This window comes from Thunnus albacares, chromosome 14, assembly GCF_914725855.1.
Source record: "Thunnus albacares chromosome 14, fThuAlb1.1, whole genome shotgun sequence".
In the NCBI taxonomy this organism is placed as follows: domain Eukaryota; kingdom Metazoa; phylum Chordata; class Actinopteri; order Scombriformes; family Scombridae; genus Thunnus; species Thunnus albacares.
This window is the reverse complement of record NC_058119.1, coordinates 28,708,417-28,721,573: the sequence shown is the minus strand read 5'-3', so window position 1 is coordinate 28,721,573 and position 13,157 is coordinate 28,708,417. Positions and strand designations below refer to the sequence as shown.

At 38.9% G+C, this 13,157-nt stretch overlaps 1 protein-coding gene across 1 annotated transcript; it reads left to right on the top strand.

Moving 5' to 3' along the window:
* Positions 1 to 3,523: 3,523 nt before the first annotated feature.
* Positions 3,524 to 10,438, top strand: LOC122996561 (ankyrin repeat domain-containing protein 1-like). Its single transcript, XM_044372065.1, has 9 exons — positions 3,524 to 3,664; positions 5,300 to 5,470; positions 6,336 to 6,464; positions 6,846 to 6,953; positions 7,116 to 7,214; positions 7,338 to 7,436; positions 7,713 to 7,811; positions 8,126 to 8,224; positions 8,649 to 10,438. The coding sequence occupies exons 1-9, from the start codon at positions 3,638 to 3,640 to the stop codon at positions 8,724 to 8,726; spliced, it is 909 nt and encodes a 302-aa protein (XP_044228000.1). The 5' UTR covers positions 3,524 to 3,637; the 3' UTR covers positions 8,727 to 10,438.
* Positions 10,439 to 13,157: the final 2,719 nt, after the last annotated feature.

Below are 13,157 nucleotides of genomic sequence, written 5' to 3'. Positions count from 1 at the left end.
TCGTTTGTATCAAATTACTGCGGCTCTGTGTGAGAGTGTTTTGTTGTACTTAAACATTCAGAGAAGTTGAACCAAGTTCTTTGGTCTTATGCTTTTTAAGTTTGAGAGACGAGACAGGACAAAGTAAGTTTTTGGATCAGGTCGAGAAGAATCTCTCCACTTACACTTTTAACGCTTTACACTTTTTAGATAAGAGCAAATACCTAGATTGTAAAATAGACAACAGTATTACATTTTATTTCCTGCAAGGACATGTGTTTATATTGCATAATAACAGATCTGGCTCCACAATATTCTGCAGGTCTTATCTGCAACAAAATTTCAAATTAAAAGTACAATTTATCATTTTGAAAATTAGTTTCAGGATTATTTTAATATTTTCTCTGCTGCCAAATACTCTGTGAATCTAATTCTCCATATGTCTGCAGATTTAATCTTTAGACTAAGTTTGTCTTTTTCCCATTTTCATCTACTGGAGTTCAGTTTGAACATCTGGGGTCTAAATAACTTATCCAACGTATCACATCTGTGATACAAAAAGAGCTTCAACTGGCCCCACAGAGGAGATATTCTGGGGATAGTGTGAGAGGGATGGAGCTGAAACTGTTGGTTCAGAGGATGTTTGACAAGTGTTGATGTTGATACAACAGATCTTGATATATGAATGGTTATCGGATTCCTTTTTTATTATTAAAGATGTATGTAAATCTTGCCTTGTATTTATGGATTGATTGAATAAAACAGATTTTGAATTTAAGCTGTTTTTTTTATTGTTGACAGAGCTTCACTTCCTCACTGAGTGCATCAAGTATTCTGAAATAAGAGATTCAAAATCCCGCTGACATTTCTAATGATGTAAAAAGAAAAAACAATGTTTCATAATCAATGAAAAACATGCCTTAAAGTGACAGGAGCTAAAACGGCCTGTTTCAGACAGAGGCTGAACTGAGGGGCTGCACAAAGAACCAGTATAAGAAAATTAGGAGTTTTTAACTGTGAATCATGCAAAGATATTCCAGTAGAGCCCCAGAATAGAAATGTAGAGCTGGAAATGTGCAGAACTTCTTCAACTGTCTGCAGTTTTAGTTGATGGATTGTGCTGAAGGAAGTTGTACAAACAGACAGGTCTTGGTAACTTCGGACAGCTAAGCTAGCTGGTTTATTGGACGATGATTAGCTAATGCTAATGCAATGCAATACTCCTCCTCACTTTGTTTTCTGTTATGATTGGACCTTAATGTGACATGGAAAATTCATGTCACAATGAAAAACAATAATTTGTCATTCAACATGTTTTTCATGTAATTACGCTACAGTAAATGTAAACATAAACAGGAAATACAAATAACAATGTGTATTGTATTTCACTTTATTGATATCTTTATTGGATTTGTTTTCATTGTGGTATTTAAAACCTTTCACCATGAAAGAGGAAGTTTTTCTAACTCAAATATACATCGTCCAATCTGCTCAAAATTTCTCAGGCTTGATAAGAGTCCTGGCCTGATGACATCTACATGTCAATATTGAGTCATAGTCATAGCGCCGCCTACTGGCAACAGGAAGTTATAGGACCTTTACTTTTACAAACTACTAGCAGGTTAACCAGATCCACCACAAATTTGGTCAGCTTATTTGTAAGACCTTGATGATGCTAAATAGTGAAGCTTTTAAGTTTTCATCAAACATTGTTGCCATGGCGACATATTATTCATTTGCCATGAAACAGGAATCTGTTTTTGAGGGGGTTAGGGATGCTCGGAAACTCACGAAACTTGGCACACGCATCAGAAGGGATGAATTTTGTTGTCTGATATGGGTCTTGGGCTTAGGGTGTGGCAGGGGGGCTCAATAGTGCCCCCTAAAAATTTCAACAGAGGAGCCCTCGAGGTACATTCTCACTCCCAACTCGTCACATGCTGAAGCTTGGTCAGGATCCCATGGCATCACTTTTTAACACACTGGGTAGCCTTTTAGCGTCATTATTTAACGTGCAGGGTAGTCCGATAGACTTCTGTTGAACTCCTGCAACGTCTGAAATAGACCATATGAGACTGATGACGTTTATATAAGGTGACAAATTTCAGCCTGGTCGCCAGAATAAAACGTTGGCATTGTAAGTTTCTCTAAACCACAGATACGTTAAATATGTACATTTACCTGTAATACGGAGCATATTAACACTTCAACAGTACGTATCATATCGACATTTCTGAAGTAACGTACTTCACAGGACATCTATATAAGCTGACTTTCTCATTAGGACGTGGATGGCTTGTATTATTGTTGGCAAAAAGTTGGAAATCAGCACAGAGTCAGCGCAGAGCACGGCTCAAGACCACCTTAACCCAACCCTAACCCTTAACGTTGTTATTTCATTTTTTATTTTAACCCAAACCATGATCTCTCCCTAACCCTAACCAAGTAGTTTTTATGCCTAAACCTAACCAGACCTTAACCACGGCGTTGTCACACCATGAAACAGTGACTGCCGTGATACTGCGCGTTGAAAAACGATGCTAAAGGGATACCCAGTGGGTTAAAAAGTGACGCCAGGGGGTCCTGACCAAGCTTCGGTATATGACGAGTTGGGAGTGAGAACATGTTGCACATATCGTAAAGAGTCATCAGTGTCAGAGAATGTATTCTACGCAGCTCTGAGATGTGTAATATGCAGTATACAACATTTACAAGCAGGGCATAAAACACATGACATAACGTTACCCACTTCCAGTCAGTAAGGCATCCTGCTGACCTTTAGCCCTGATCTGTGATTGGCCGCAGGGCAGTGAGTGGATGTTTGAACGTGTGATATTTATATTTATTGCTCAACCATCATGAACAATCATCATGTCTCCTCACGGTGACATCACTGCATTTCTGGAGCCACATGGTCAGTGTGATGAGACACTGCCAAAGATTGTTTGTGTTTGAGAGGATGAATTACTCTCCACTGATTTAGCATCACTATGGACAGTTTAAAGAAAAGGATCAAAAGTGATGCTGTAGACTAGCTGGTGAACATAGTGGAGCATTTAGCAGCTAAAGAGCCAGATATTTCCCTCAGGAGTTGGTAGAGAGTAAAAACAGAGCTAAAAGAGAGTGAATATTGGATTTACATTCATCAGGTGGACAGAAACACGACTTATGTAATTATGTCCCAAACTCAAAGACATACAACCCAGGAAGTTGAACAACTAAGACAATAAAACTAAATTCTTATCGTCTCCCCCCCAGAATCTGTAATACGGTTAATGTCAACAGTGACAGAGTGACACCTCTTACCTCACTTCAATCTTTGCATGATGATACAGAAACCAGCAGCAGTCCATACTGGGCAGGACTGGTAGTGGGAGGGACTGGAGATGGAGATGGAGATGGGGGGGGGGGGGTGATGTTGGCAGCACTGACCGTGCCAAATGTACACATGAGGGAAGTAATGTGATCTGAGTTGAATGACAGGACCTCTATTTTTTGGACAGAGGTTTGACAAGGCTATAAAAGAAGCCGACACTCTGGCTGCAGGCAGAACAGAGAGACAGAGAGACAGGGAGCATCTCAGGAGAAGACCAGTGGACTTAACTCTACCTCCAGTTACCTGCAGTGAGATTAAACTACATCCTATCAAAGAAGAAAAATGGTCCTGCACAGTGTTGAGGAACTGGTAAGATCTGCTGATGTGTGTGTTACTTTTAAATGATCGCAATTATGAGAAGGCCTAGGAGGCGGAAAGAGTCCCAAAAATGAGCTGTAGGATTTCAGTGCTTGCAACTTTTTCAATGAGGGGATGGAGGGAAAATTAATTCATTTTCTCTCTCTGGTTTCAAACAATTTTCAATTTGTTTGCATAAGAAAATAAGAAAATAAGAAAATAGCTTCTGGTTTTAACGTACTGCTGGAAACTGATGATGCTTTGAACATGTTGGGTGAAAGGATTCATTTCTTGGACAGATGTTTGATTTATTTTGCCTTCTGTCCCTTTTAAATGTAAAAGATGACTAGAAATATATTGTAGTGATGCATTTAATGAGAGATTGAAACAACCAAAGTGAAACTTTTACATGTGATGCCAGAACACCTGAGGAGAAAGATAAATAAAACTAGAAAACGCTCGATTAAAACAACTCAAAATAACCTCAATCATCTCTTAATCTATGTACACAACCTGAAATAAACTCTTTCATTTACCTCATTTTATGGCTCAATTAGCGCTCACTCTGCAAGCTTAAGGGAAAGGCTGCTTAATTACAACTTATGTTTAGGTGAAGGTAATTAAACATTAAGCAACACTGATCACTGCTAAGCATCAAATTGAATTGTTTTATCTGATAAAGTTACTTATTTCTGCACATTTCAACTTCATATGTTGAATTTCTTACTGTGTTCTCCTCCCTGTGAGGATTAAAAGTCGGTTAGAATGATTAATAATGATCCAGTGATTACATGAGCGATTCGTTAACTGGACATATAAACAGTCGTCCCTCCGGAGCTGAAGTGTGTGTGTTAATGTGTTGAAGCTGTGGTGTGTTAGCAGCATGACTTGGCTCTGCAGACACTGAATGCTGAGAGCAGCTCCTGTGTTTTAACTCTCTGGATAAGACCAAACAAAAAGCTCTCCCGCTGAGCTTTGATTAAGACATCAAGTTAACAGGGAATTCTGTTAACAGCTTCAGTCCTTTTCCTTTGCAAATGTTCTCATGGTCTCATATCATCTTTCACATGTACAGAACAAGTCTCAGGAAGCGGGAATAGTTTGTGTCATCTGTCGCCAGCAGCCTGATAGTGACATTGGTGATTTACAAACTGAGGCTCCTTCTTATGTTTCATTAACTTGGAGTCACTGTGGACAAAATGCAGAAAATATAAAAGCACCAACAACCGTGAAACAAGTCCGCCAGTGATTCTGTCTTCAACATTAAAGTCATTAAACCTTCAACAAAATCCAACAACTGCACCAAACAACTTCAAAAATCTTAAAGAATCGAAACTAATGCATATAAAATATTAACTTTTCATACATTTTACTCTATTCTACCTCAAAATAATCAAATTATAAGTTATTATGTCTCATTTTGAGTCTAAAAAACACGACTGGAACTACCAAACAAATCATCTCACCTTATTTGAAGGTTTTTTTGTATTTAAATGAATGTGTAAGGCTAAATGTGAGTACTACTGTAGTATTTTAAACTTAGACTTAATGTTCACCTTTTTAAAGTTCAGGGCAGATATTTAGACATTCGTATGACCTTAAAGAGACACGTCACGTACAACATCTCCACCTCTTCTCTCCCTTCAGGTGACCGGTAAGAGGTCAGAGGGCAAAGAGGCGGCGGCCAACTTCCAAGACGGCGTGTACGAGACAGCTGTCCATCAAGAGAAGCAGGATGACCGCAGGTCCCACAAAGCGCTGGCGGAGGAGAACGACAGCGGCAGCGAACAGGAAGAAGTCAGCGTGGCTGCTCTCAATGTAAGAATCCACTGATAACAGCAACAAGAGCGCTACTGAAGTATCTGTTGTCACCAGGACAAGGAGAGGAAGTCATTGGGCTGTTATCCATGACTTTGCTCTGTATCAACACGTGTTGGCAGAGCTCAGGATGTACTTTGTTTTTATTTAATGACAAGCATTTGCCTGAAGATGATGGTAAAGCAAAGGCAAAGAGACAAATGAGACTGATACAGTAAATACTATTTAAATCCTGCATATGATCTCTAACTGGGTTTGAATTTAGTCTCCTCTGAGCTTCACTTCAGCTCCATGCTGCCACCTGGAGGCATTCACATATATTTTCATACCAATTTCTAGTAAACTAGACTTATTCTTTCTTTCAGGAATCATTTTATTATCATTTTTAAAACAAATACACATGTCTTTTTCCATTTTTTTATGATTGTGTAAGGGTAACAAGTCAGTATAAATGCTACAAATCTCATTTGACAGATCAATAATCACTAAAACAATCTGAGGAGCCAATAAGGATCAAGTCCAGCTGTGATGTATTTTGTGGATCTGTGTATGACGCCCTCATGATGGAGTAAAGTAGATAAAAAGAAGAGGTTGTGTTTCTTAACTTTGGTATTTTTTGTAGGCGACTAAAGGAAGGACTAACTCCTGCATTGAGATCATGTTTACAAGTTACACAATATCATTAATTCACACTCTGAAATATACTAATATGTACCTTTACTTTTTATATTTAAGCAAATATTTCGCTTTAATCAATGAACACTTTCATAAAGATGAAGATGAGAAGCTGTTTTTCGAATACGTTTCTTCATTTCGTTGTTGATGTTGTTTGTTGAAGTCCTGTGTCTCGTCTCTGCCCTGTCAGACGGATAAAAGCGGCAAACTGAAGCTGGAGACTGTGGACGACCTGTTCAACATCCTGCAGCTGAGGAAGAGGAGGAGGGAGAGGAAGACTCCCATCCGCAAGAAACGAGAGCCGGAGCCTGAGTTCGTGGTAGGATTTTAGTCTTCACATTTTTTATATTTCTAAACATGTCCTTGTCTTGATAAGTTGATATTCAGCCTTGTTTGCTTGAAGGCAGCATCTAGTGGCTGTAAGAGGAAATGCAGCTTCAGAAACACTGATTTCATTGAACCTCTGTGTTCATACTGAAATACTCTGCAGTGACGCTCACATGTAGCCACCTTTGATGCAGGAAGTTGTAAAAGCCGCTGCTGCAGGGAACTGACCATATCATACATTTAAGAGCTGATGAGGAAAATACAGTCTTTACAGATTTGTATTTGTTTTTAAACCTTCTTCTAGTTATTTTAAGCTTCAGAGAAAGAAAACTATAGATTATATGTAATTTTTTTTTTTGCATATATCTTCCAGCCAGAGATTGTGGATCAGAAGCTGTTCCTGACAGCAGCCATGGAGAACAAAATGGCTGTAGTGGAGAAGTACCTGAGTGACGGAGGAAACCCCAACGTAGCCGACCATGTGAGTGTCGCTTCTGTAGAAACATCTCATTAAACACAAAGTATCACCAAATAATCTTTATGTTTGTTTGTCTTATCACTATTTTGCTTTTAATTCATCGATTGTTTCAGTGAACAAACTGTTGAAATATTAAAAAGGAAACTTTTTAAAACCTATATCCAGTTCCAGAGAACAGCGCTGCACAAAGCCTCGTACAAAGGACACGTGGAGGTGATGAAGAAGCTGCTGGAGGCCGGAGCTGCCATCGAGAAAAAAGACAAGGTGAGAGGATTGAAAACTCCATACTTTCTTTTGTTCCTTCTTTCTCCTTTCACTGTCTCTGTCATACATGCACATAGACACACACACACATACAGCAGTCTAACGGTCGAGTGTGTGTTTCAGCTGGAGGCCACAGCGGTCCACTGGGCCTGCAGAGGAGGCAGCCTGCCGGCCCTGCAGCTCCTCCTCGACCAGGAAGCCAAGTTCACCTCCAGAGACAAGGTTTGTCCACACACTGAACTTGGAAATTGGGTTTCCTACAGGTCACCTCTGCTGCATAGAGTTCTTATTCTCTCAGGTGCATCTAAAAGCCAGTACAGTATGTGTTTGTTATTTTAGCACCATCTGGTGGTCGTATTAAAAACAACACCAGTGCAGGAATATATTTTCACAAAATGTGCACAAAAATAAAGATTGAGCCTTTAATGTTTTAGTGGCATTTTCAGTATTTTTCCTGCATAAATCAAGAAATCCTCTCTCTGTGTTTGTGTTCTCCAGTTGCGCAGCACTCCTCTCCATGTAGCTGTGAGGACAGGACACTATGAGTGTGCTGAGCATCTCATTCACTGCGGAGCAGACGTCAACGCCAAAGACAGAGTAAGGACTCAGACAGACCGAAGATCCAGACATCTGCAGCTAGTCTTCTTACAGCTACATTAAATCTCCTGCAGCAGGACACAAAGCTAATTCAATCACTGCATGGGTGCTTGTCTGTGGCTTACAGCAGCAAAATGTGCTGCTACGGACTTGTATTTATATTCAATTACAAAAGTCCAAACTAAATATGCAACATGTCACACTCTGACACACAACAGCTTATTAGAAATGAGTGTTTTTATCATTGGGATTGTAAAATGATTCCTAATGAGCTTTACATATGCTGAATGTCTGTTTTTCCTCCCTGAGTGTAGGACGGAGACACGCCCATGCATGATGCTGTGAGAATAAACAGATTCAAGATGATCAAGCTGCTGATGATGCACGGAGCCAGTCTCAAAACCAAGAACTGTGTAAGTACAGAGCAACACCTCACAATATACAGTACATGACTCCTCAGAGCCTCCATACTGTTATCAATACACAAAATCTATGTCAGTAATCACAAGTCATATTTTTACACACAAAACAAATTGTAACCTTTGAAATTATGATGCATTTATTCCCTGAATGTCTTCTTATTGTGTTTTTCTGAACCACTTATTTTTTCAAAACATGTAAAAAAAATATTTATTTAAAGTATTTTCTAAAATTAAGATCCTTTATTATAATTTTAGTGTAGCGACACATCGTATACTTTCTTGCTTCAAGATGCAGTTGAACTGAAAACAGATGGAAATACTCTTTCTGCACTGACTGGTTTTTTACATTTGTGTTGAGAAAATAAATTTTCAGGACCCATTTATTGATCTTGTGTGTTTGTTTCTTTTTGTGCAGGATGGAAAAACTCCGATGGAGACGCTGTATTCATGGCAGAACGGAGCCAAGAGCCTCCTGTGCAACTTCAGCGAGTAGAAACCAGTAGAATCATGAGTTTCAGCCACAGAATGTACTGGATTATCAGGGAAAAAATGTTGTAGAACAAGGGAAAAAAACTTGTATTTTTCTAGTCCTGTCTGGTTTGTCGGGCGGGACTGTCCATGGCATTTCCATACTGAGGAAGCACACAAGTCTTTTGTTTTGAAAATCTCTGTTTTTTCAGGGAGGCTTTACTGAGTGTTCACGCTCTCTTTCAGAGAACGCCCTGCATCACATTCAAACTGTCTCACGTGTTGACTGACAGATATTCAGCCGGAGTGTTTGGATGTGTTGGAGAGCATTAGTCGCTAACATCCAGCGCCTCCTTCTGGTTCAGGGATTTGAACCTGTAGGTTATTGGCAGGGTTACATTTTCTCAGATGTTAATTACACATATATTGTATCTAGTGTAACGTCACATGGGAGAAGAACCTTCCGGAAAAAAAAAACAGCAGGGATGTGAGCTTTTGATCAAAAATGTGAAATCTAATCAGGATGTTGTTAATAATGTGATTATTAGCACTGGTAGATTCATTGATCGCCAAATATTGCTGGACAATGTCTCGGCTGACAACATGAGGATGTTTTCTTTTTCTCTTTCTTAATATTTATTTGAAGCTGAGTTGAAGTCAGCGATGCATTGAGAAGATGATTTATTTATTGATGAATGATGAGTGTAAGCGATCGCTTTTGATTTATGTCAATACAATACACTTAATAACTGAGTTACTGGTTGTCTAGAATAATACTGTAGTTGGTTTAAGGATTTTTATGGTCTGACTTTAACCAATTATATAAACTTGGAATTTACTGATTTTTATTTACTGACATCATGGAAAAAAATGGGATACTGCTTGAGGTTTTCCAGATTTTCATCACCTGGTTGACACTTTTCTCTCAGTCCCATTGGATCAACAATCAGTGGATCCATTCCAGAGTAAAACTGAAGTGAATCGTTTGTATCAAATTACTGCGGCTCTGTGTGAGAAGTTTTGTTGTACTTAAACATTCAGAGAAGTTGAACCAAGTTCTTTGGTCTTATGCTTTTTAAGTTTGAGAGACGAGACAGGACAAAGTAAGTTTTTGGATCAGGTCGAGAAGAATCTCTCCACTTACACTTTTAACGCTTTACACTTTTTAGATAAGAGCAAATACCTAGATTGTAAAATAGACAACAGTATTACATTTTATTTCCTGCAAGGACATGTGTTTATATTGCATAATAACAGATCTGGCTCCATAATATTCTGCAGGTCTTATCTGCAACAAAATTTCAAATTAAAAGTACAATTTATCATTTTGAAAATTAGTTTCAGGATTATTTTAATATTTTCTCTGCTGCCAAATACTCTGTGAATCTAATTCTCCATATGTCTGCAGGTTTAATCTTTAGACTAAGTTTGTCTTTTTCCCATTTTCATCTACTGGAGTTCAGTTTGAACATCTGGGGTCTAAATAACTTATCCAACGTATCACATCTGTGATACAAAAAGAGCTTCAACTGGCCCCACAGAGGAGATATTCTGGGGATAGTGTGAGAGGGATGGAGCTGAAACTGTTGGTTCAGAGGATGTTTGACAAGTGTTGATGTTGATACAACAGATCTTGATATATGAATGGTTATCGGATTCCTTTTTTATTATTAAAGATGTATGTAAATCTTGCCTTGTATTTATGGATTGATTGAATAAAACAGATTTTGAATTTAAGCTGTTTAAGAGCTTCACTTCCTCACTGAGTGCATCAAGTATTCTGAAATAAGAGATTCAAAATCCCACTGACATTTCTAGTGATGTAAAAAGAAAAAACAATGTTTCATAATTAATGAAAAACATGCCTTAAAGTGACAGGAGCTAAAACGGCCTGTTTCAGACAGAGGCTGAACTGAGGGGCTGCATAAAGGACCAGTACAAGAAAATTAGGAGTTTTTAACTATGAATCATGCAAAGATATTCCAGTAGAGCCCCAGAATAGAAATGTAGAGCTGGAAATGTGCAGAACTTCTTCAACTGTCTGCAGTTTTAATTGATGGATTGTGCTGAAGGAAGTTGTACAAACAGACAGTTCTTGGTAATTACGGACAGCTAAGCTAGCTGGTTTATTGGACAATGATTAGCTAATGCTAATGCAATGCAATACTCCTCCTCACTTTGTTTTCTGTTATGATTGGATTTTAATGTGACATGGAAAATTCATGTCACAATGAAAAACAATTGTCTCCGTTATTAAAGATAAAAAGGCTGAATAATTGTCATTTAACATGTTTTTCATGTAATTACGCTACTGTAAATGTAAACATAAACAGGGAATACAAATAACAATGTGTATTGTATTTCACTTTATTGATATCTTTATTGGATTTGTTTTCATTGTGGCATTTAAAACCTTTCACCATGAAAGAGGAAGTTTTTCTAACTCAAATATACATCGTCCAATCTGCTCAAAATTTCTCAGGCTTGATAAGAGTCCTGGCCTGATGACATCTACATGTCAATATTGAGTCATAGTCATAGCGCCGCCTACTGGCAACAGGAAGTTATAGGACCTTTACTTTTACAAACTACTAGCATGTTAACCAGATCCACCACAAATTTGGTCAGCTTATTTGTAAGACCTTGATGATGCTAAATAGTGAAGCTTTTAAGTTTTCATCAAACATTGTTGCCATGGCGACATATTATTAATTTGCCATGAAACAGGAATCTGTTTTTGAGGGGTTAGGGATGCTCGGAAACTCACAAAACTTGGCACACGCGTCAGAAGGGGTGAATTTTTTTGTCTGATATGGGTCTTGGGCTTAGGGTGTGGCAGGGGGGCTCAATAGTGCCCCCTAAAAATTTCAACAGAGGAGCCCTCGAGGTACGTTCTCACTCCCAACTCGTCACATGCTGAAGCTTGGTCAGGACCCCATGGCATCACTTTTTAACACACTGGGTAGCCCATTAGCGTCATTATTTAACATGCAGGGTAGTCCGATAGACTTCTGTTGAACTCCTACAACGTCTGAAATAGACCCTATGAGACTGATGATGTCTATATAAGGTGACAAATTTCAGCCTGGTCGCCAGAATAAAACGTTGGCATTGTATGTTTCTCTTAACCACAGATACATTGAATATGTACCTGTAATACGGAGCATATTAACATTTCAACAGTACGTATCATATCGACATTTCTGAAGTAACGTACTTCACATGACATCTATATAAGCTGACTTTCTTATTAGGACGTGGATGGCTTGTAATATTGTTGGCAAAAAGTTGGAAATCAGCACAGAGTCAGCGCAGAGCACGGCTCGAGACCTTAACCCAACCCTAACACTTAACGTTGTTATTTCATTTTTTATTTAAACCCAAACCATGATCTCTCCCTAACCCTAACCAAGTAGTTTTTGTGCCTAAACCTAACCAGACCTTAACCACGGCGTTGTCACACCATAAAATATAACTATTTTTTAACAGTGACTGCCGTGATACTGCGCGTTGAAAAACGATGCTAAAGGGGTACCCAGTGGGTTAAAAAGTGACGCCAGGGGGTCCTGACCAAGCTTCGGTATATGACGAGTTGGGAGTGAGAACATGTTGCACATATCGTAAAGAGTCATCACTGTCAGAGAATGTACTCTACGCAGCTCTCAGATGTGTAATATGCAGTATACAACATTTACAAGCAGGGCATAAAACACATGACATAACGTTACCCACTTCCAGTCAGTCAGGCATCCTGCTGACCTTTGGCCCTGATCTGTGATTGGCCGCAGGGCAGTGAGTGGATGTTTGGACGTGTGATATTTATATTTATTGCTCAACCATCATGAACCATCATCATGTCTCCTCACGGTGACATCACTGCATTTCTGGGGCCACATGGTCAGTGTGATGAGACACTGCCAAAGATTGTTTGTGTTTGAGAGGATGGATTACTCTCCACTGATTTAGCATCACTATGGACAGTTTAAAGAAAAGGATCAAAAGTGATGCTGTGAACATAGTGAACATAGTGGAGCATTTAGCAGCTAAAGAGCCAGATATTTCCCTCAGGAGTTGGTAGAGAGTAAAAACAGAGCTAAAAGACAGTGAATATTGGACTTACATTCATCAGGTGGACAGAAACATGACTCCACATGAATGATAATGTTGCCCCGTAACTGCTGGATGTTCAACATATCAACTTAAAAAGATGATGATATGTCAGTGTTGTGTTCACTACTTGTTTTCTGCTGAAAGCTGGTGGACAAAAACATCAGTTATTGTAAGTTTAAGTCAAACGTTAAGACAGTTGATACCCAGGAAGTTGAAAAACTAAGACAATAAAACTAAATTCTTATCGTCTCCCCCCCAGAATCTGTAATACGGTTAATGTCAACAGTGGCAGAGTGACACCTCTTACCTCACTTCAATCTTTGCATGATGATACAGAAACCAGCAG